At 40.3% G+C, this 22,131-nt stretch overlaps 1 protein-coding gene across 5 annotated transcripts in view; it reads left to right on the forward strand.

Annotated features, from left to right (window-relative positions):
* Window positions 1-22,131, forward strand: part of ERC2 (ELKS/RAB6-interacting/CAST family member 2) — a 993,433-nt gene that overhangs the window by 753,702 nt on the left and 217,600 nt on the right. For 4 of the 5 annotated variants that reach the window (XM_086367446.1, XM_086367447.1, XM_086367445.1 and 1 more), the window contains one exon: window positions 8,711-8,858. In XM_086367446.1, coding sequence (XP_086223572.1) covers window positions 8,711-8,858 — 148 coding nt within the window. Of the gene's footprint in view, window positions 1-8,710; window positions 8,859-10,159; window positions 10,289-22,131 lie in introns of all 5 variants that reach the window. The other variant, XM_086367443.1, reaches the window with a different exon arrangement.

The following is a 22,131-nucleotide window of genomic DNA, read 5'->3' on the forward strand; positions in this document are numbered from 1 at the left end:
CTCAAGGATGAGCTGACTGCCTCCCTGGGTTGTGCCCTGAGAGAGTAGTGGGGTAGAAACCAGTGCACAAAGTGGAGCAAAGAACTTCCACAAGACTCGTAGCCCCTGTGTTAGGAAATTCCAGTCATGTGCTATTAGATTTCAAAGACAGAATTCTCTGTAATTGGAGTAAACGATTTCTTGAGGTCAGTTTTAGGTGGGCGACGGAGAGCAAACCACATTAAGGAGTCTGGGCTGCCAAAGCTTCGCCTTTACAAATCTGGTCTGTTCTTTGTCCTTGGTGAAACTCACATTGTTCAAATATATCTCACCCTGTGGGCCCACCTCATGCAAGCTGCTTCATTTTCTGCGTGGGCCTTCTGTATACACAATACATCATTCTACTGGTGGGTAGTATTGATATTAATTGTTACCAAAAGCCTTTTCTTTCTCACTGTGCTGTTTGAAAATACAGCTTTTAAAATTTAGGCAAATGATCATCTATCTGCAGGGTTGATTGTGGCAAACCTTACTCTCACACCAGAGGTAAGAGAGAGGCTGTTTTGAACAGGATCTTTCGTCACTGTCTGTCTTAAGTCACCTCCTACTGAACTTATGGTTGAAGATTCAGGGTCATAAGGGAAAGAAAACAGTAATTAACTGGGAAAAGTTGATTGAGCGGAATTTTTCCCCACAGTATGATTAGAACATGACTGTGGGCTAAGCAGCATACATAATATAGGTTTTCCCTTGAAATTATCCAAACATTTCTTAATGGAATGCATTTTTTAAGCATCTGCTTTTGTAATTGAATGTGTTCCTAAAGATGGGCCAGCTAACTAAAACAAGAGCCCACAGGAAAAACTGTGTTAATGCTTCTCCCCACAATCTAATTTATAACAGTTCCTAATTGGCCTGCCTCATTTACAACTCCTAAAATTAATTTTCAATCCTCTTTCAGAGCTCAAGTCATCATTAAAAGAACGACAGCAACAGGGAGTGAAATAGAAATGTTTATAAAGCTCCCTTTTAAATTGACTGTGATAAGTGACGTAGGAATGTATTACCATCTGAGGATTGTAGAACTCTCTTTGTGAAGGCTAGCCATAGGCAACTCTGGAAAGAAGGCATTTATCTTGGCAGGAGATGCCCTTCAGTCCTCTTTTGTTTTATTCCATTGAGGATTTTTTTCAGGGTGGCTAAAACCATTTTTTTGGTGTTTTATTAGCTGTATCTTGACTACCTCCTACAAACTGAATGACAGCTTAGGGTTATTAAATGTGTTCTTGCACATAATTTTATCCATTGTTAACCCTGACTAAATGCATGCAGGGGCACAGAATTCCCCTCTCTTTTCCTTCATTGTTGCCCATATTTGTTAAAGAAATTATTCCCCTTGACGTTTGTTTAGGCTGCACTTTGATAAAATGCCGTCTATGGTCCACTTTCTTAGCTTGGCATTCAGCAGACTCTTATAGATTTATTTCTCTTTGCATTATCTTATCTTCCTTTCTAGCATATTTGGGCTTCCTTTTCATATTTTAAGTTACATTTTGGGGCATAGACAGATCACCTTAGTAATTGTATACCGAAGCATTGCAGTGTTCTAAAGATAATTTTGCAAGCCTTTGGCATATACTTAACCCCACTAACTGTCTAAAGACGAGTATATATGTTCCTTTTCATGCTGTCGGTGAATAAGCAAAAAGGAGGGACTGAGTGCTGAAAGTGACTTCAGGCTCAGAGAAACCTTCTTCTTGTTGATGGGAAAGTGAAGTTTCCTGAAGCACTGTAAATCTGGCTTTGAATTTAGAAGGTGGCTCACTTGATGAGGAAATGAATGAGGGTTTTTCTTTATATTTCTGATTTATAGCCACATATATACTCTTTATACTTGAGCCTTAAAAAAAAAAAGACATAGATGTAAAGGATATATCAAAACTGAAAATACTTCAATTTTCTCAGCTTTTAAAAGGTTGAGCCCCCCAAAAGGGGGACATTTAAGCTTCCTAGTTTATGTCAGCATCTGGTATTTTCTAAAATCAGTGAAGTATTTATTATTGAGTGCTTTAAGTTAGATATATCAGCACACTGGCCTATGAGAATTATCAAAACTTAGAATCCAATATAGGGCTAACAGATGAAGTTATTCTTTGAAAAAACTTATATTTAGTATCCCTTCAGATCAGATCAGATCAGTCGCTCAGTCGTGTCCGACTCTTTGGGACCCCATGAATCGCAGCACACCAGGCCTCCCTGTCCAGCACCAACTCCCGGAGTTCACTGAGACTCATGTCCATCGAGTCAGTGATGCCATCTAGCCATCTCATCCTCCGTCGTCCCCTTCTCCTCTTGCTCCCAATCCCTCCCAGCATCAGAGTCTTTTCTAGTGAGTCAGCTCTTCGCATGAGGTGCCCAAAGTACTGGAGTTTCAGCTTTAGCATCATTCCTTCCAAAGAAATCCCAGGGCTGATCTCCTTCAGAATGGACTGGTTGGATCTCCTTGCAGTCCAAGGGACTCTCAAGAGTCTTCTCCAACACCACAGTTCAAAAGCATCCATTCTTCGGTGCTCAGCCTTCTTCAGAGTCCAACTCTCACATCCATACATGACCACAGGAAAAACCATAGCCTTGACTAGACGAACCTTTGTTAGCAAAGTAATATCTATGCTTTTGAATATGCTATCTAGGTTGGTCATAACTTTCCTTCCAAAGAGAAAACGTCTTTTAATTTCATGGCTGCAGTCACCATCTGCAATGATTTTGGAGCCCAGAAAAATAAACTCTGACACTGTTTCCACTGTTTCCCCATCTATTTCCCATGAAGTAGTGGGACCGTATGCCATGATCTTCGTTTTCTGACTGTTGAGCTTTAAGCCAACTTTTTCACTCTTCACTTTCACTGTCATCAAGAGGCTTTTTAGTTCCTCTTCACTTTCTGCCATAAGGGTGGTGTCATCTGCATATCTGAGGTTATTGATATTTCTCCCAGCAATCTTGATTGCAGCTCGTGTTTCTTCCAGTCCAGCGTTTCTCATGATGTACTCTGCATAGAAGTTAAATAAACAGGGTGACAATATATAGCCTTGACGAATTCCTTTTCCTATTTGGAACCAGTCTGTTGTTCCATGTCCAGTTCTAACTGTTGCTTCCTGACCTGCATACAAATTTCTTAAGAGGCAGATCAGGTGGTCTGGTATTCCCATCTCTTGAAGAATTTTCCACAGTTTATTGTGATCCACACACTCAAAGGCTTTGGCATAGTCAATAAAGCAGAAATAGATGCTTTTCTGGAACTTAGTATCCCTTACCCTCAAAAAAACAAAAAAAGCAAAAAACCCTGACTTTGAAACTATGGTTAATGAAAATCCATAACCATGCAGAGTTAACTCATAATGGAATAATCCATTAGTTAAGATGTATCAGAGTTATAAAAAGTTATTTTAAACTCATGAAGATTTTTGCTTTTATAAAACAAATGTAATGGCTCTGTCAGCCTAGAATTAAGAATTTGCTTTGCCTGACATCCCTGTAAGGGTATATCTAGGAAATGGCTAGATATAACCTTAACATATTCAGAACATCTCTCCAAATATCCTAAGTATGTAATGTTCATGTTTTTCTAGTTTTGTGTAATTTAAAAAACCCTTTGCCAATTACTCTTTGATTTAAATAGACAGGAATTACTGAATATAGATATCAATCAAGATATTTTGGGAAAAAATATCATTAGTTTAAGGCCAGTCTTTAAATGAGGGTTTCTGAATATGTATAATCATTGCTACATTAATTTTATTCAGAGTTCTATCATTGCATAATACTAGTACTTATAAAAAGATTTCTTAGCCAAGAGCAAACAAAACAAACAATACAATAAGGACAAGTTTATGAAGAACAAAATTGTTACTTTGTATGGATATTAGTATTGATGAGTAGTTTTAAATACACTTTTATAAAAATGATTTTAAATTTATTTTGAGGTTTACTAATTAAGAATTATTAGATTTGAGGCTCTATTTAGTGACAACATCTGTAGAGATTTGGGGATTAATATGTTTCTTATTGAGAGAAAACTGGGAATTAGAAATTAATTTACTGGGACTTTTGATGTATTATAAGAAGAGCAATATATGTTAAATACATGAAAAGCCCAAGTTATAAAACTGTAGGAGAAAAGGAGTTTAGAGGAGTCATTCTTTAGGTTGATGATAACTTTTCAGTCAGTTTAGTCACTCAGTCGTGTCTAACTCTTTGCAGTCCCATGGACTGCAGCATCCCAGGCTTCTCTGTCTATCACCAACTCCAGAGCTTGCTCAAACTCATGTCCATCGAGTCGGTGATGCCATCCAACCATCTCATCCTCTGTCATCCCCTTCTCTTCCTGCCTTCAATCTTTCCCAGCATCAGGGTCTTTTCCAATAAGTCAGTTCTTTGCATCAGGTGGCCAAAGTATTGGAACTTCAGCTTCAACATGAGTCCTCCCAATAAATATTCAGGACTGATTTCCTTTAGGATGGACTGGTTGGATCTCCTTGCAGTCCAAAGGACTCTCAAGAGTCTTCTCTAACACCATAGTTCAAAAGCATCAATTCTTCAGCACTCAGCTTTCTTTATGGTCCAGCTCTCACATCCATACATGACTACTGAAAAAACCATAACTTTGACTAGACATGCATTTGTCAGCAAACTAACATGTCAGCTTTTTAATATGCTGTCTAGGTTGGTCATAGCTTTTCTTCCAAGGAGCAAACATCTTTTAATTTCATGGCTGCAGTCACCATCTGCAGTAATTTTGGAGCCCAAGAAAATAAAGTCTGTCACTGTTCCCATTGTTTCCCCATCTGTTTGCCATGAAGTGATGGGACCAGATGCCATGATCTTAGTTCTTTGAATGCTGAGTTTTAAGCCAGCTTTTTCACTCTCCTCTTTCACTTTCATCAAGAGGCTTTTTAATTCCTCTGCTTTCTGTCATAAGGGTGGTGTCATCTGCATATCTGAAGTTATTGATATTTCTCCTGGCAATCTTGATTCCAGCTTGTGTTTCATCCAGCCCAGCATTTCGTATGATGTACTCTGCATATAAGTTAAATGAGCAGGTTGACAATATACAGCCTTGATGTACTCCTTTCCCAATTAGGACCAGTCCATTGTTCTATGTCTAGTTCTAACTGTTGATTCTTGACCTGCATACAGATTTTAAGGAGGCAGGTCAGGTGGTCTGGTATTCCCAATTCTTGAAAAATTTTCTAGTTTGTTGTGATCGACATAGTCAAAGGTTTGATATAGTCAATAAAGCAGAAGTAGATGTTTTTCTGGAACTCTCTTGCTTTTTCTATACAATTACTAAAGTTATGTCATTCTAAATTTTGACCTAGAAGAGGAAAATGAATTTAAAAGGGTCATGGAACACAGGAATGAAAGTGAACATCGGGAGACTAGTTCGGAGATTGTTGTAATTGTTCAAGTGGGAGATGATGAGATTGTACCAGATGGGTATGTGTATGAAAATGTGTGTGTACACCTACCTGTACATAAAGAATGAGAAGGACAGAAAGAACATATGTAGCTTGATGGGAAAAATGAGCAAATTTTAGGTATGCCAAATATTTGAAGCATGTACCTGCAGTTTATTTTGTGACTGAAGCACTTCATTTACAATTTTTAAGTGTTTATTCTTACGATATTTTGTGGGAGGGAAGTATAACATAGAAAGATATAAGTATAAGAAAAAGTAAAAACCAGCCTATCTATTTCACCAGCATTAGATAATGCCTGTTAGCATTTTAATGTTTTCCCTCTCATTTCTTTCTATGAATATGGTTTTTTTGGGGGGGATATTGTGTATACATTTGCGTATCAAGAGCTGTGAAGGGTCTGAAATTTTTCTTATTGACATGCTAACAGGTTTGCCTGCCTCTGTTTCAGGGATGCAGGCAGAGAACCAGAGACTTTTGGGTTAGAGGCGTTGGCTTTATTGCTCAAGCATCAGTATATTTATGTCAAGACCCCATTCCATTCCCCAAGTTCTTTGGAGGCAAGACAAGAGGGCCAGATGAATAGCTGTATATGTAATGGGTTGCATTGAAGGATAGCAACCCTGAGTTCAGAGAACTTGAATCTTTTATAAGACAGGGCAGTAAGATGTGTGTCCTTTGCTCTGCAAGGAAACACTGTTATACAAGGCAGTAGTATATTTAGCCTTTGATTGTAACAGGAACACTGTGTGTATGTCTCAAGGCTATTCACTCTAAACAATCCTTGGAAACCTGTGAGAACAGAAGGTAGCACCTTTGCTCATAAAATATGCAGAAATATGAGGCTCATGGAGTCTCTCAACAAACATACATGTTCTCATATATCATTACATTTTTTAAATCAGCATTTTAAATGGCTGCATATAGCTATAAAAGATGAATCTTTGGGATATAGCATAATGTACTGTCAACTCCCAATTTTCCAAAAAATGATCTTTTTAGTTGTTTCCACTTAAAAAGTTTCACTTGGAAATTTCTACTTGGAGCAGAGTGGCAAAAACTATTGCACTCACCTTAGGTGTGTTGTAGCTAAATTGGAGTAGATAGCCGTTGAGCTCTCCCTGATTTGAAGTCTATGCAGCCTCTTCACCTTGGCCTTATATATAAATATGCAGTGGCTGTGAATGGCCGACATGTCTATTGTCTCAAGATATTATCCAGAAAGAGACAGGCTCTGTGAAGTTGACTATTAAAGCTGTTACTTGTAGTCTAGCCTACACTGGTTTTCTTCTGGAAAGTGGAGATATTTCCCAACATTTCTGCTGCTCACAAGTCTGATTGGGCCTCAGACAGAAGCTCCTACTGCCTGGCATGAGCAGGGCCCAGAAAAGTCCATTCAAATCCCTGTAGTGAAAAGGAAAAGAAATCGGAGATCCAAATAATGACCATCTTGTCCAAACATCTGGAGAGGGCCTGGTCTTCTTTTGGGAATTAAAGAAAGGCAAAACAGGACCATGACCAGGTTTCAGTCCTGGGGCTTGTGAGGAAAAAAAGTACTCAATATGGAGGCTTTCCTAGGGCTATAGGGTCTTCTAAATTATCTAGACTATTGCTGAAGTGACACAAATGGTTGAGACGAGGCCTCCTCAGAGGAAAGGAGGACTAAATGAAACATACCAAGAGGGCCATTTCTGAGTCAGTAATAGTCTCAGAAAATTCTAGGTTAAAATTTGTGACAGATGTTGACAGAAAATTGGACTATAAAATGGGAGGAAGCAACTGTAATACTTTTCTAAGTGAGCAGTGATCAGCAATTAATCAGCAGTCAAAGCACTGTAATTTTTTTAAATAAGAGAGTTTTCCAGTGGTGTCTTAAAAGTTTTTAGGAAGTGTAAACTGAACTTATTTATTTATCGAACAAACATTTTTGACACCTGCTTTATGCTCTTCTAGAAGCTGGAGAATTGGTGGTGCACAAGGTAATGGGGTTCGAATTCATGGAGTGTCAAGTCTGGAAAACAAACAAATAGTAGATATCTTAAGATTTTTTCAAGCAGTGAACAGTTCTATGAAAACAAAAAACAGTGTAACATGACAGACCAGTGGCTTGGGTACAAGGTGGAAGCTGAGAAGTCGCCTCTAGGGAGAGTGGCTGGAGAGGGCTTTTTCGAGCTGAAACATGAAAGGTGCTGTTTGTGGCCAAGGTATTCCAGGCAGAGGGAATGGCAGAGGCAAAGCTTAAGAGGTGAGAACAAGTGTAACATTTTCAGGGACTGGAAAAGAGATCAGGAACAAAATGTGACTGAGGAGGGAAAGAAAGAACAAGATGACCTCAGAGAGATGCTCAGGGCCAGTTGGTGTAACGAGTTGCAGGCATCAGTAAAGGATCTGAATTTAAAGTTTAGTGGGTGATAGGATGGACTTTTCATTCAACAGAATGGTGGAATCTGGATTTATATTGTTTTAAAGATTACTTTGGTCTCTGTACCAGGGTGGCAAGTGGTTAAGCTACACAAGTAGTTGCTGATGGGTGGGATAAGTTTGTAACAGTAAGTTAATTGAGATAGGGGATGTGTTTTGGTGTAAAACCTAATGAAATTATTGATGGATTGGCTCTGAGTGAACAGGAAGAAAGGGAGTCAAGGATAACTTCTAATTTAGAAACCTGGGCTACTTAGTGATTGGTGTTAAAATTACTGAGGTAAGAAAGACTGAGAAATGAGTGGTTCTTGGTAGAATGGTGGGGGAGTGTAACTAATTTCATTGAAAATTGAAAGGAGACCCTAGTAAATATCTCTGCATGCCTTTTTCAAAAGAAATTCTTGCATGATAAAAATAATACTTGATATTGAATTTGCTGCCCAACTCTATTGACTTGTCTTGGGATATCTAGAACTTTACCTGGCAAACGAATGGATAGATAGATGGAAGGATTCAACGGATAGGATTCAACAGTTGAATTACTGGATGGATAAATGGGTAGATGTCTTAGGAATGTGCAGACTGACTCCCTCCATTTCTTGTATACAGTTGTGTCTATGAAGCCATCAAAAGGTGTGTCTCAGAGGACACTGTGTGGGTCTCAGGGATTCTGATACAAACTACTTTGTCCATTCTTCTGAGAATCAAGGAAGCAGTTGTTTTTAATCACTATCCATAATTCCTCCACTTGAGACACCATGCTATGGCTCACTTCAACTATAAATGCTGATTTTTTTCACTTTATAAAAATCATCACAATATCTTTATTTTATCAGACAGGAAGCACTTCTTGCGGCAATCAGTGAAAAAGATGCGAACATTGCCTTGCTGGAATTGTCTGCCTCCAAAAAGAAAAAGACACAAGAAGAAGTCATGGCCCTCAAGCGGGAAAAAGATCGACTAGTGCATCAGTTAAAGCAGCAGGTGGGGCCTTTCGCATGACTGGTGTGTTTTGCTGGGTTGTGGGTTTGGAGTGCTTTCTCTGGGTTTAGTTACTCTTTGTTTTGCCGTGTCCATCCTGCATGCTCAAGCAGGTGAAACCAGGTAGGAGAAAAATAGTCCAAGTTGTCGCTGGAACATTTTATTGCTTTCCTGTTTTTGTGCATGTGCCTGGGCTTGTGTGGTTCTCAGCCAGCGCTGTTTTGCTTTCTTTTGTATTCACATCTCCCCAGAAATACCTCTCAGCTCTCTTCCTTCCGGTGGACTTTGTGTGACTTCTGACTAAATCCTAGAAAGTACTAATTAAATTCTGGGCACTTTCTTTCCCATAGAACTTGTTACCTTCTGTCTTGCTCACTTTCTGGGCCCAATAATGACTCCCATTATCTAGTTCTTTCGATTTCTTTTTCTCCATACTTCCAACTTTGATTCTTCAATGATTTCTACCCAAACTTTCTGGCCAAGAACCAGCCCCTAGGCTTGGAGATAGCCAGGCTGTGCGTGGAGACCCCTGTAGCCATTATTTAGTCAAATACTTTTTTAAACATTCATTTGCCACATTATCCTATTTTTCCCTCATCTAGGCCACTGTGTGTCTTTTGTGTGGCTTCCTGGAAGTGGCTTAAATGGAAATATTTATACCTAAAGCATATTGCAAAATCATCTCTGAAATCTTCAGACACGGTTTCTCCTCCATATATATATAACCTGAGCGCTTTTGGAATCAGTGGTTACAAATAGTCAGTTAGATTGCAGCTTCATTATGAAACCCACTCAACAGAGAATGCTTCAGTGATCTGTGGTCTCACGATGTGGCTATCATAGCTTAGCTGGGGCCACCCGTGGCTCTGAAGTTCTCTGAATGCCTGAAAAGATAAGCTCCCTCCTGTCACAATTGGGCCAACCCTTTCCCTCCCCAGGAAGGAAAAGGCATCCTTTGGCCCTGCACCAGAGTCTGATTTTCATGGGACTGCCTTACTAAGAGAGCAAGTAAACAAGCACCGCCATGCCTGGGTGCCCTCTCCTGCAGAGGGAGGGTGACCGTAACTGGTGGGTGTTGGGGTCATTCCACAGAGCAGCATGCCTTGCTAGAGCTGATCCAGAAGTTAGGGGCCACTTACATCTGACCACTTCGCTTGGGTCTGTGCACCTTCTATACTAGTTTTTCCACCCACTTGGCCATGGAAAGTCAAATTGGGGCTCCTTCTTTGCTTTCTCCTAGTTCCTTCCCTGTGCACCCTGCATCCTCCCCTCCTTCACGTAACCATTGTAGCTTTCTCCCACAGGCTTATAGACCTAAGAAACAGCCCCTGACCTCGAACATACCATGCAGTTGTGATGCTAGCTACAGCCCAGATATTACGGCCAAGTACCATGGGTCCAGCTATGATGCGTACATGATCCAAAGGTCTCAGGTCAGTCAGCTGCTGAGGAGACACTCGCCCCCACCATTGGGGTTGGGGGTGCATAAGAGCTACATCATATCTTGACCTTCAGCTCTTCTGATGATTTCCAGTATTCATTGGCCATAGAGTCTAGAACCATTGATGAGAGCACTGTATCTTGATTTATAATAAAATTGTATTTATTATGTATTTGCCAATGGTTCTAGTATTGATGGTCACCTTACAGGTCCACCTCTTCTGAAATAGGCTGCACTGCTGTAAAAATGAGATTGGCAGAGGGCTTACTATCAGGCTTCTTGAATTACATTTGACTTTTTATCTCTTAGATACTTTCCTCCCCAAATCTCTCTATACTCTTCCCAGTAAGGAATTTTTTTAAGGCTGTTTTTTGTTTTTTTTCTTTCTTTCTCAGCATCATGAAAATGCACTCCTGGATTCCAGGAAGGATTGAGTGTAGCCCTTCATTCTGCTCCTGGGAAACTGTACAAAGCCTGCACTATTCACGACAGGCTGGGTTTTGGGTATCATGGGGCACATTTGGGAAACCCCAGCCATGCACAGTTAGGCTCCTGCCTGGGCTAAAAGCAGGGTCTGAAGAACTGTTGTGGAAAAAGAAGCAGCAAAGGAGGAGGATGGGCTTCTTTCCCTGACTTAGGTTTGAAATTCTTCCCCAGAAATTCTTCTGTGACCCTCCTGGCCACAGAGCAAGAAAAAAATGTCAATTTATGTATTTTTGTTGCAGATGATAATGAGTCTGAAAATAATAGTAATTGGCTTATAAAAGCATGCCATTTTTATTGAGAGTTTACTTTGTGCTAGGAAGGGAATCCAGTGTCCCTGGGGGACTTACTCTGTCCCACAGTCCTCACAGCAGCCCTGTGATGTGTCAAGATTACTTGCTCTTTCTGGGGTCCGTAACTGAGACTCAGAGTACAGAATAACCAGCCCAACATACAGAGCTTATAAGTGATAGAGCTCAGATTTTATATAGCCCATCTGAGTCCACATATACCCCACCATGTTTAGGAGGCAATTCAGAGTTGCAAGCCGATGGATATTCCAGAAATTCTGAGGTCCTTTTATCTTTGTATACCTAAAGTAGATGCCAGAAACCCATTTGAGAATGGTCTCCAGCCAGCCATTCATAAAGAATAGTTCTGCCTAGAGCTCTTAGGCTTAGGATGTTTGATCACATAATGACTGCTAGTACTTTTAAACTCCCATCATGTGCCAGGTGTGGGTCAAAGGGCTTTATATACATTAACTCATCAACTCCCACCAAAGAGGAAGAGCCGATGCTCTTACAGAGAAGGAGCCAGAGGTCTGGAGAGGTTGGGTGTGCTGCTCAGGCTTCATAGCTGGACACACCATGATGCTTGAACAGACATTTTTGCCACACAGCTTTAAGTGGAGTTTGCGTTTGGCATCTGGAGTTTCACTGTGTAGGTCAAATTTTTATTCCAGCACTTGTTAGTTGAGTGATCATGAGCAAAATACTGAACCTCCCTGAGCTTCAGTTCCTCATCTGTAAATTGGGCTAATACATGATTTAGAGGGTTGTTTGTGAGTATAATGTATATAAAGTGATTTGCACATGCCTGATAGACAAATGTTCCAAATATGTGTGAGCTCCCATTACTACCACTGCTACTAGTAGTAGTAATAGATTTTATCACTACCAACCCTCAGAGATAGTTTAACTTTTATTTCATCTTTGTTGTTTTTCACATACCTTGGAGTTACAGCTCATTGAGAACATACTGTTGAAGCACTGGAGATAGAGCAGACAATTGTTGGCACTAAAGCCTTCCTGGTCCCCGTACCCCTAAAACCCAAGCACTTGGGGAGTGATGAGCAGATGTGTTAGGAGTTGTAGACCCCAGTTCCCAACCTGCACTGAACAGGCCCACAGCACTTATTAAATTTGTTTGGTTTATGTATGCATCCCTCATAGATAACAGTCAGAGAGGACATCCCAGGGACAATGAGTCCCAGACCTCATTTGTCATCACCCACATAATTGACCTGAGATACCCAGGCCAATGGGAGGGAAAAATCATGGGTCTGGGGATTTTGAGGCAGGTGGGCACATGAGAGATATTACCCTATTCAGGCTGCCTTTTGAGCTCATACCGTGCAGAGCTCTGCCCATAGCAGTCTCATTGACTGAACATGAGTGCGCATTCAACAACCCCCTAACTATTGCACTTTGCCAAGCACATAGTGGGCACCAAATAAATATTGTTTTGTGTGAATAATTGCTTGATTTCCACAAGCCAGGTCTACACCAAGTGTTTTCTGTAAACATGGTTTACAAACATTATCTCACTTTTTCCTCATAAGCAACCAACTACCCAATGCATTGCATACTCATGTCCATCGAGTTGGTAACGCCATCCAATCATCTCATCCTCTGTCGTCCCCTTCTCCTCCTGCCTTCAATCTTTCCCAGCATCAGGGTCTTCTCCAAGGAGTCAGTTCTTCACATCAGGTGGCCAAAGTATTGAAGTTTCAGCTTCAGCATCCATCCTTCCAGTGAATATTCTAAAGGTACATCCCACGATATGCTCATCACACTCTAGCTCTCACTGCTGAAAATTCTTCCCTGGCTTCCCTTGCTGGTAGGATAAAGACAAATTTAAACCAACATGCTATCTGCCTTGTACATGCAATTCCCGCTGCCTGGAACACATTTTCTTCTTTTCCTCACATAGTTAACACCTACTGGTTCAATTCAGTCTCAATCCAACATCACCTTTTCAGGGAGGCCTTATGGGACTTTCTCAATTGGGTCAAATCCCCAATTTGGCACTCTTGTAGCACATGTACATCATTTAATTGCACTAGAACAGATGCAGTTTTTGCGTTTGTTTTGGTGATTATTTGGGTAGAAACTATCTGTCCTGCTAGTTAATGAACTCCATGAAGACTGTGAATGTGACCTCATGACTTTTTTTTTTTGGCTGACCATTTACAGCTGCTAACATTTGCTGGTTGGCATTCAACGAATGTTGGTTGACTGTATAAATGATTGAATGATTGAATTGCCAGAGCAGCTTATTAAAAGAAGAGACTTCCTTGATCAATCATGACTTTAGACAAAATTGAGCCTCATAATTCTGCCTGTAATATTCCAGGAAGCCACTATCGGAGTTGGTAAAAAGACATGGAGACGTGTTTGCTGAAAGATGACCACAGAATTGGTGCTGTGTTCTTTCTTGCCATGTTGCAAGACACTTTGCAGAGATGACTTTTACCACACTTGAATTTTTGCAGGACCATCTATTTTGAACCCTTCAGGTCCCTTCCAGTTTGGGAGGTGTTTTGTTTTTTGTTTTTTGTTTTTTTTTTAATTAAATGTACTGAGTTTCTAGATATGGCAAAGATGATTTGCCATTATGAAAGGAGTCCCTCCTTTTCTTTCCGGAAAATGTCTGAGCTTCTTATAAATTAATTTGCCCCGGAATACCTAAACTCCCATTAAACGCCTTTCAAAAGAGCCAGAGAAGGTGATATGAAATGAGTTCAGAAATGCCAGCTATGTTTAACCACAAAAGAATCTTTATGACACTCTGGGTTTTGACCCTTGAGTTGATTCTAGGCTGGACACCTTTATATAGGTGAGAGCAGTACAAATTAACTATCTGTAACTTGTTGCTTACAGAAAAATATAAGGGATTAATCATAGTTTGGTAGTAGACATATAAGTCTATCTGACTTTTGTATTCTTCCCAATTCCGTTTCCTTGCAAGTACACACCTCTGACACTTACACCACCTCTCTTTAAAAAAAAAAAAAAAAATCTGCCTTCCAGATTTTTGCCATTTGAGGAGAGGGATTCAACTAGGAATTCATTAAGGTTTTTTATCTTTATTTTGTATTTTTGTTCTTCCTCTAAGGATGCTAGTTCTAAAAATATTGTTAAAATTTACAATCTTTCCTTCTTTTGTGTCTTGGATCCAATCCCCCCAACTCTTTTCCTCCATCCTTGAAGAAAGGACTGACATCAAAATAATTAATTCTGAAATCACTGGATTTTCCTGCTGCTAAAGGGTTTTTGAAGAAAGCTTAAAACTAAGTCTTACCCCCTAAGCCTTATTCCCAAATGTTCCCTTGTGTGCTGAAGTAGTGAAATGCACATCCTTGATGAAAATGCCTTTTTTAAAATGAGGGCCAGATACTATTGTTCAGTTAAAATTAGAACCAGCTTATTTCTCAGAGCCAGTTAGAATACTTTTGTGATCAGAGATAAATTGTGCTTGGTTTTCTTTTCCCTTTCCTACTAGTTCTGGGCGTTGCTTTTGGTTACCAGGAAACACACTGGTCAGTTGGGAGCAGGAAGGTATTAAGACCAGGAGACTAGTCCACTGATTCTCTATGTTGCCCTCCAGAGCTTGCAGAGAAGAGAAGTCCTATATCCAGGTTAACGTTCTGGACGCTGTGGAGATCTACACAGTATAATTGATTTTCGTAGGGCCTGACTCTCCTCTGTAGTGTCCAGACCATCACAGGATTGTCTCCAAGAATTAGCCACGCCAAGAGTGGGAGAAGGCAGATGCTGCCGCAGAAAGTGTTCAGGAAAGCTGGTTCTAAGGGTGAGATTCCAGCCAAAATTGGATCTCGCCACAGGTAGAAGCGTCCCGTCAAGAAAAACAAGAAGCACCCGAGTGGAATGGTTCACCGGGCATTTCTTTCTCTCTCTGCTGGGGGCCTCATGTGGTTGTGCTTCCCATTTACACTTCCATTACATGGTATGCAGATGACTTTTAATTATGCTTTATGGTTTGGGAGGTGAACACAATTGAACAGTGGTGAAGGAACTCCATGCAGTGGGGTTTCCATAGCTTCATGTTGTGGTTGGACAAGTGCCAGAAAGCTTGATGTGATCCCAACATTGTAATGCATCACAGACTTGCCCTAGATCAAATTGCTGAAATGCAAATGCATTGGTTTTTACTGTAGACTCACTTTGGGTTAAGCTGTTCATGTCCCACTGGTAGAATCTAGCCACATCTCTATTTATCATTGACTTCAGTGCCAAGTGTCTTTACAGTTTGTTTTGGAGAACCCCTTTAAAAAAAAAAAAGAAATACTCATTCTCTCTACAGCAGGCCAAGGCCAGGGCATTCTCACAGAGGTAAAACTTGAAGTTTTTGGTATTACTGAAAACACTTTACTCTTAGTGTCCCAGTGATTGGTCAGGACACTGGTCTGCTCTCTTAGCCTGAAGACATTTTTTATTCCAGGCAGCTGGTGCCTCAATCTCAGTACTCAGGGAATGCATTTGGTTTGCTGGTTGCATCACAAATTAGCACTCAAAGACTGTGGAGGCTATGTGTTTTCCTCTGTGATTCCATATGTTTCTCTAATCTTTGTTAGAAATACACCTTCCAAAACCATCAGGCTGACTCTGGTGGACCACTTTCTCAATCTCACACTTGAAGGAAGCCATGTTTTAAAAACCATTTTAGTTCTCTTCCCTAAACATTTGTGAAGGTACTGTGTAGAGCACTATTGGGCTGTAGAAGGAGATGTTGATACTGACTTTGTCCTTGAGCCTTGGGATTTTATCATCTCTACCACCTATAAGGCAGATATTAGCTCATAAAACAGATGACAGAGCACACTGCTTTTTTTTTTTTTTTTGGTGCAGAAGCATTACCAATGTTTAAAAATCTTTGCTTGCTTGAGGGAGCAGGAAATGACTTTACGCAGAAGTAGGAGTTCCTGTGAATTTTGTGATTGGCAATTCATAGCCTAGCTTTTGTGACAAATGCCTATCCACCAATGATACTTTGTGTTTTCAAGTATCCAAATATCAAGTATCCAAGTATCTAGTCTTAGAAAAGCTTATTCTTTGCTTTTGGAATATACCTTTTAAGTAGAAAAACTTGAACAGACAGACTTTACCCCTTCATTCCCCCACTTTTAGAAATACAGAAAGGGAGAGATGGGTCTGACTTGTAAGTTTTAGAGTGATCTGCCAGCTTTCTTTCAGTAATTTGAAGCACTGCTGTAGTATCTAGCTGTTGGCAGAGTACATCAGAATAACAGGCTTAGCTGAAGGTGACCAAAACAGAGAATAACATACAAATGCCAAGAAGATCTCTCACGTGCTTTTTCTGTTTTTTTTTTTTTTTTATTCAAATTTCACATCTGTGCTCTATTTTTAAACATTTATTCTTTAAGTGATAACGCATGTTTTACCAAGCCTCTTATTGGATTAGACATGTTTGAAATCCCCTCAACTTTAACCTGTTCATTACTGCCTTCAAGAACATTCAGATCTCCCACCAAAGCAGAGAGTATATATGGGGAAATTTTCCAAGATGTCAGCCACTGGGGAGCCATTGTGTTTTGGGGAGGGAGGGGTCCAGTGGTTGTGCTGTGTAGATCTGGGGGTGTCTTAGGCTGACGTTGCTTTAAGAGGAATCTAGTGTGGGTGTAATGTGTGCAGCACTTTTCTTCATTGTGATAGTTTTTTGTTGTTGTTCACGTTTTAAAGTAGGAGGAGCCAACAGCTTTTGAGCTCTTCAAAACTAGGCTAGGAATTCTAAATATAGTATCTCATTTAATTCTCGCAACAACTCTGAAAACCAGGTGTTATAAATTCCATTTTGGAGATGAGGAAACTATGGTCTAGGAACTGGGCAAAGATGCCACAGTTTGTGAGGGGTCTCATTGACCTCTCCATGGTCTTCCCAGCGGATGTCCCCAACTTGATGCAATACCTCTTCAGTCATAGCCCCCCTGACCTGGGGCTGAAAAGGAGCATAAAATACAGGCTTTGTTCTGTGACCCTGAGCACTACTCCTAGCACGTCCCGCTGCCCCAGCCAGCTCCCGCCTTGACCCTGGGGTCACATGTGCAGGCTGGGGAGAGGGACTTATCTCATCCTGCATCACCAGGCTTACCCGCTGCCAAGGGAGAGGGGGCTGCAGGCTTGATCACGTGTGTTGCATTTTCCGCTTTCCCACATGAATTGTTGACATTTGCCTCTTGGAGCCTTTGTGTTTCATTCTCAAGATTTCTGCTTGAAAGCCTTTTTCTCCTTTAGATTTCTGGTTTCTTCTTTATCTTTTAACATATAAAAACAGGCTTCTCTTGATCCCTTTTTGTCTCTCCCTTCTTTCTATCCTCTCATCATATAATTAAAAGTCCTTTCAGTTTGTCTTCACCTTATCATCTCACATGAATTGAAAAAAGATCCGACTTCCTGCCCTTGTGTCTTCCTGACGCTGAATTTCAAAATGAAAGAAAAGTCCTTCCCCTGGCCCCCTTTTTGCTTCATACTACCCCTTGAATAACTGTGTTTAAATTAGACTGATTTTGTCATTGATCAGCATTGTTGCATGGACTGAGTTTACCATTTCCTGACTTAAGAATTTTTTTTTTTTTTTTTTGCTTTTTCAAATAATAATTTAATAGGAAAAGGATTTTCACTTTCCTCTCTCCTGATTACAGAAAGACAATTATTAAACTCAGAATTTAAAATTTCTAGTAGTTTCTCTTTACTCTTTCTTAATTCCATATTCTTTTGGGGAAATGTCACTTTCTTTTCTTTTATTCTCTGCAACATGCAGAGATAAAAGTTCCAGAATCCCTCATATTTACTGTTTTTTTTTTTTTAATGTAGCACTATATTATTAATAAGAAATCATAAGGATTTAATTTTGTAACTATTCCTATAATGTAAATGATACTTTTCAAAGTTGAAAACACATAAATAAATGTTTTATGGTAAAGATAATATATGCTCACTGTAGAAACTTAGAAAAATGTAAATAAAAAACTAAGATCACCCATAATCCCACCACTCAGAAATAACTGTCATTAAGATTTATAGTTTCCTACATTCCATTGTCTACATGCATATTTGAACAAAGACATGACATACTACATAATAGAGGTTTTTTAGCTTTCACTTTTCACTTTCACGCATTGGAGAAGGAAATGGCAACCCACTCCAGTGTTCTTGCCTGGAGAATCCCAGGGACGGGGGAGCCTGGTGGGCTGCCATCTCTGGGGTCACACAGAGTCAGACACGACTAAAGCGACTTAGCAGCAGCAGCAGCCTTATAAATGTTTAATGTTGTATGCATTTTCCCATGTCCTTAAAAGCCTTCAAACACATATATCTTGGTTCTATGATTTCTATCATTGCCATAATTAATTTTATCATTCTCCTATTGTTAGGATCTCAATTGTTTCTAGTTTTTCAGTATTAAAATCACACTTGGTGAACATTTCAATCCATGAATCTTTTTTTTTTTTCCATGTTATTTTCTTTAAGATTAATGCCCCAAAGTTGAAATACTAAAGTCATGGGTATTCTAAAGATTTTAAAAAATTAAACAATAGCTCTCATCAGCAAAGTAGTTGACATTTAAAATTTTTTACATAAATGTCAACTGTTTAAGTCTGTCTCTAACATGCCAGTCATAGATTTGGGAAAGAATATTCTAGTACAAGTGATAGATAAACTTAGAGAGCAAGAGGCAGAGGAAAACTTTTATGACTTTAAGGGAATAGTTATGAGGAAGAAAAAAATGGGCAGTTCATTCAACAACTCTTTATTGAGCATCAGCTATATGCCAGATACTGTTCGGGGCACTGAGGATACCATAGGGAACAACACAAAAATCCCTGCCCTGGGGGAAGCTTGTATTCTAGTGGAGAGCACAAATAAGAAACAAAATAAAGACATTGAATCTATAGCATGTTAAATGGCAACAGATGTTATGAAGAAAAATGAAGATGATGTTCTGATGTTCTGTGAGGTGTCTGGGGGTGCTTTTGAATAGGACATCCCCAGGATGCCTCGTTGAGAAGAGGACAGGTGGACAAAGGCTTGCTGGGAGGTGGAGCACTGCTGGGGAGGGAGTGGTCAGTGCGGACCAAGTGCAGCCTGGAGAGTTGGAATCTGTTCTTCTCAAGTCAGATCCCAAGTGCAGTTGCTGAGTTGACAAGGTGGGGGAGCCAGAACCCCACAACACCAATGTTTAGATGAGATTAATTTTTAAAAAATGAGCACACAACAACCACAATCCTACTCCATTATCTCTACCCTGATGTGGTCATTGGGAAATGCTCAATGGACACAGCCAGCAAATCTTTATTGAAATGATCTTTGCAACAGTTTAAGAATGAAATCTTGCAAGGAAGTTACAGGTTCAGTTTGGACAGAGAGGTGATCCATTTCAGAAAACAATGATTGGTCAACAACAGTGGTATCTCAGAAGGTCTCAGTCCAGAGTGGTTCTTACGCCACAGAAACATCTGATTAACTGATCATCTCGAAGCTGGTTTATTTTCTTTCTCTCATGGCTCAGCACTCCTGAAATTATAAACCCAGCTCAGAAGCCACCCAGAAACCCTACTACTTTGGGCCGCCTTGGGTGTGCCAAAGCCTCTTTGGCTGCTAGGGTATGAAGCAGGTATGTGTGGGGGCCCAATATTCTCTAAGATGTCTGACTCTAGCAGCTGTCTAGAAAATATGATGTTGAATCTTTAATCTGTAAACAAAATAAGGGAACCCATCTTACCAGGAAAGCCCTGGCAGGTGATAGAAGGTGATCCTTCTGAGAATGAACCTGAGGGTCAGAGTTCCAGCCCCGCTCTGACCCCCAACATACTAAGAAACTTTAGGCAGCTCCTTTTGTTTCTCTCTCACAGGCTGAGCTTCCCCATCTGTGAGGTGAAGGGATTGAACTAACAGACGTCTTAGTTCTTTGCAGTTTTGAAAGGCAGAAACTATTCCAGTGCATTCATACATAGAGTACACTGAGTACTTGATCTACACCAATGACTTTGAAGATGCCCAAGCAAGTCACAATATTACTTTGATAGAGCTTGCAGTTGAGTGGAGGAGATATATTGTTCAGTAAGATATTAATGCAGCTATTATTTCTTGAAGAAATTATATTCTAGGCACAACATTATACTTTTGTTTTGTTTCATTACAGTCCTCACAAAAGCTCAGGGAGGTAATACCATCATGATCCTTGCTATGCAAATGGGGAAACCAAATCAGAGTTAGTGAGCGAATCTGCCTTTAGGGTAACACTTTGAACCCCTTTGTTTTCCACTGTCATGCAGTTGCCATATTTCCCACCAGGGAATGTTTAAGAATTCAAGGTTTCAAGGATAATAGAGAAGAAGGAAGGCTCTGAATTTTGCTCATTTGACTTGTGTGATCCTGAGTCATCTTCATTACTAGTTGTATGATGGTGAGGAAGTCAACTTACTTTCCTGTGAAATGGGTATGTACTTTGCTGTCTAACTCACAGAGAAGCCTTATCACAAAGCATTTTCTCTGGGGTACGGTCTTTAAAAACCTTGAGGGCTGTACAAATGTGCAGGATGTTGATCTCAGTTCTGAGGTGCAAAGACAGGGCTATGTTTTTCTTCCCCACAGGGTAGCACTGTGCTTTGAGGAATGATGGTCCCAAACAGTCTCTGGTGACAATCCATTGACACAAACCCGCTCCGCATGACTTATTCCCTTGACCAAAGAAGAAAGAACTTGAGTGACAATGCTCATAAATAGGCCCCTGTCTTCTGCTTTTCTGGGAGCCAGACCGTGATTTATCCTTGCAGAAAAATAAATAGTGCAGAAGGTGCAAACATTGCCTTGAAAGAACCCAGTTCAGTGTGGGTTCAGACATCTTCCTTCCTGGAAAATGTATCCAGACCTCCCAGCCCCGGTCTTGCTTGTCCAGGCTCCAGGGAGGTCTGCTGGGGCCAGGGTCTTCTGAGGCATCTTGAGATGTGGTCGGGCTTCCAGGGAGAGCCTCTGTATTCCTGAGCTTTCTAGTGATGCAATCCTTGGTAAGGCACAGAAACAAAAAGCTGATATTTTGGACGGGTAAGAGCCATCTCTGGGGGATTATATTTTACGAACCAAAGACAACAGTGTTACTGATTTATCTTAATAGCAGATACTATGAGCAAATGTCCCAGTTGCCTCTTTGTGCTTTTGGCAAGTATGGATGAGAAATGGAATGGAGCAGACCCAGTCAGAGCTGGCTAGCCCAAAGTGCAGAAGTCTTAATCTTCCTCCCTCCAAATATGTAACTTCGAAATGTTTCCAAAGTTTTTCAAGTTGCAGGTGGTCACCCAGCTCTGACAAGAGGCATGGCGGGTTCCATCACCAGGTTTTCTGCTTCCAAAACAATTATCTTGGGCTTGAAGGGGAAAAGATGCCTGAATCTTCCCTAGGTAATTAGTTCTTTAAGCTCAGTTACCATGTTCTGGTTCTAAAGATATTATTTATATATAAAGAAACCTTCTTTTATCAAGTGATGAACCCTACTGCTTGTTATAAACGTGATTGGGATTCTCGGAGGACACAGCAGGACTAGTCTGCATATCCTCCTCTCAGGGCTGGAACGAGACCATGCTGAACCCAGCGCCTTAGAAGTTGGAGTATAAATTATGTCAAAGTCATGTTCATTGTTGTAACATTTACTAATCCTTATTAGATATGGATAAATTCTCATGGCTTAATTTGGCATGTTGAGCCGGTTGTTGAGATTGTCTTTGGGGACTGGAAAGGAAATGCACAACTTTAGTGTGATTTTTCTTTTGTTTCTTTAGAATGGGACATAATTTTTTATTGTTAGCTGGTGGAAACTTTGGTGAATTGTGGCCAACTGTGGCTCACCCCCACAGGAAGAAAGCATCAGACTTTAGCTGAGAACATATTCTTTGAAACAAACCAGAATATTTGATTTTTGAAATATCTTCCCACTTTAAAAACATGCTGTCCAACAAATATTAATGTTCTGACCCAGACCAAGAGAACTGAGGAAGTAGAAAGCTACAATTTCTCTCTGAGGAAAATTTTAGAG

The sequence above is a fragment of the Bos grunniens genome, chromosome 22 (assembly GCF_055505025.1).
Source record: "Bos grunniens cultivar Pamir isolate PY7600 chromosome 22, Bosgru_T2T1.0, whole genome shotgun sequence".
NCBI classification, from domain to species: domain Eukaryota; kingdom Metazoa; phylum Chordata; class Mammalia; order Artiodactyla; family Bovidae; genus Bos; species Bos grunniens.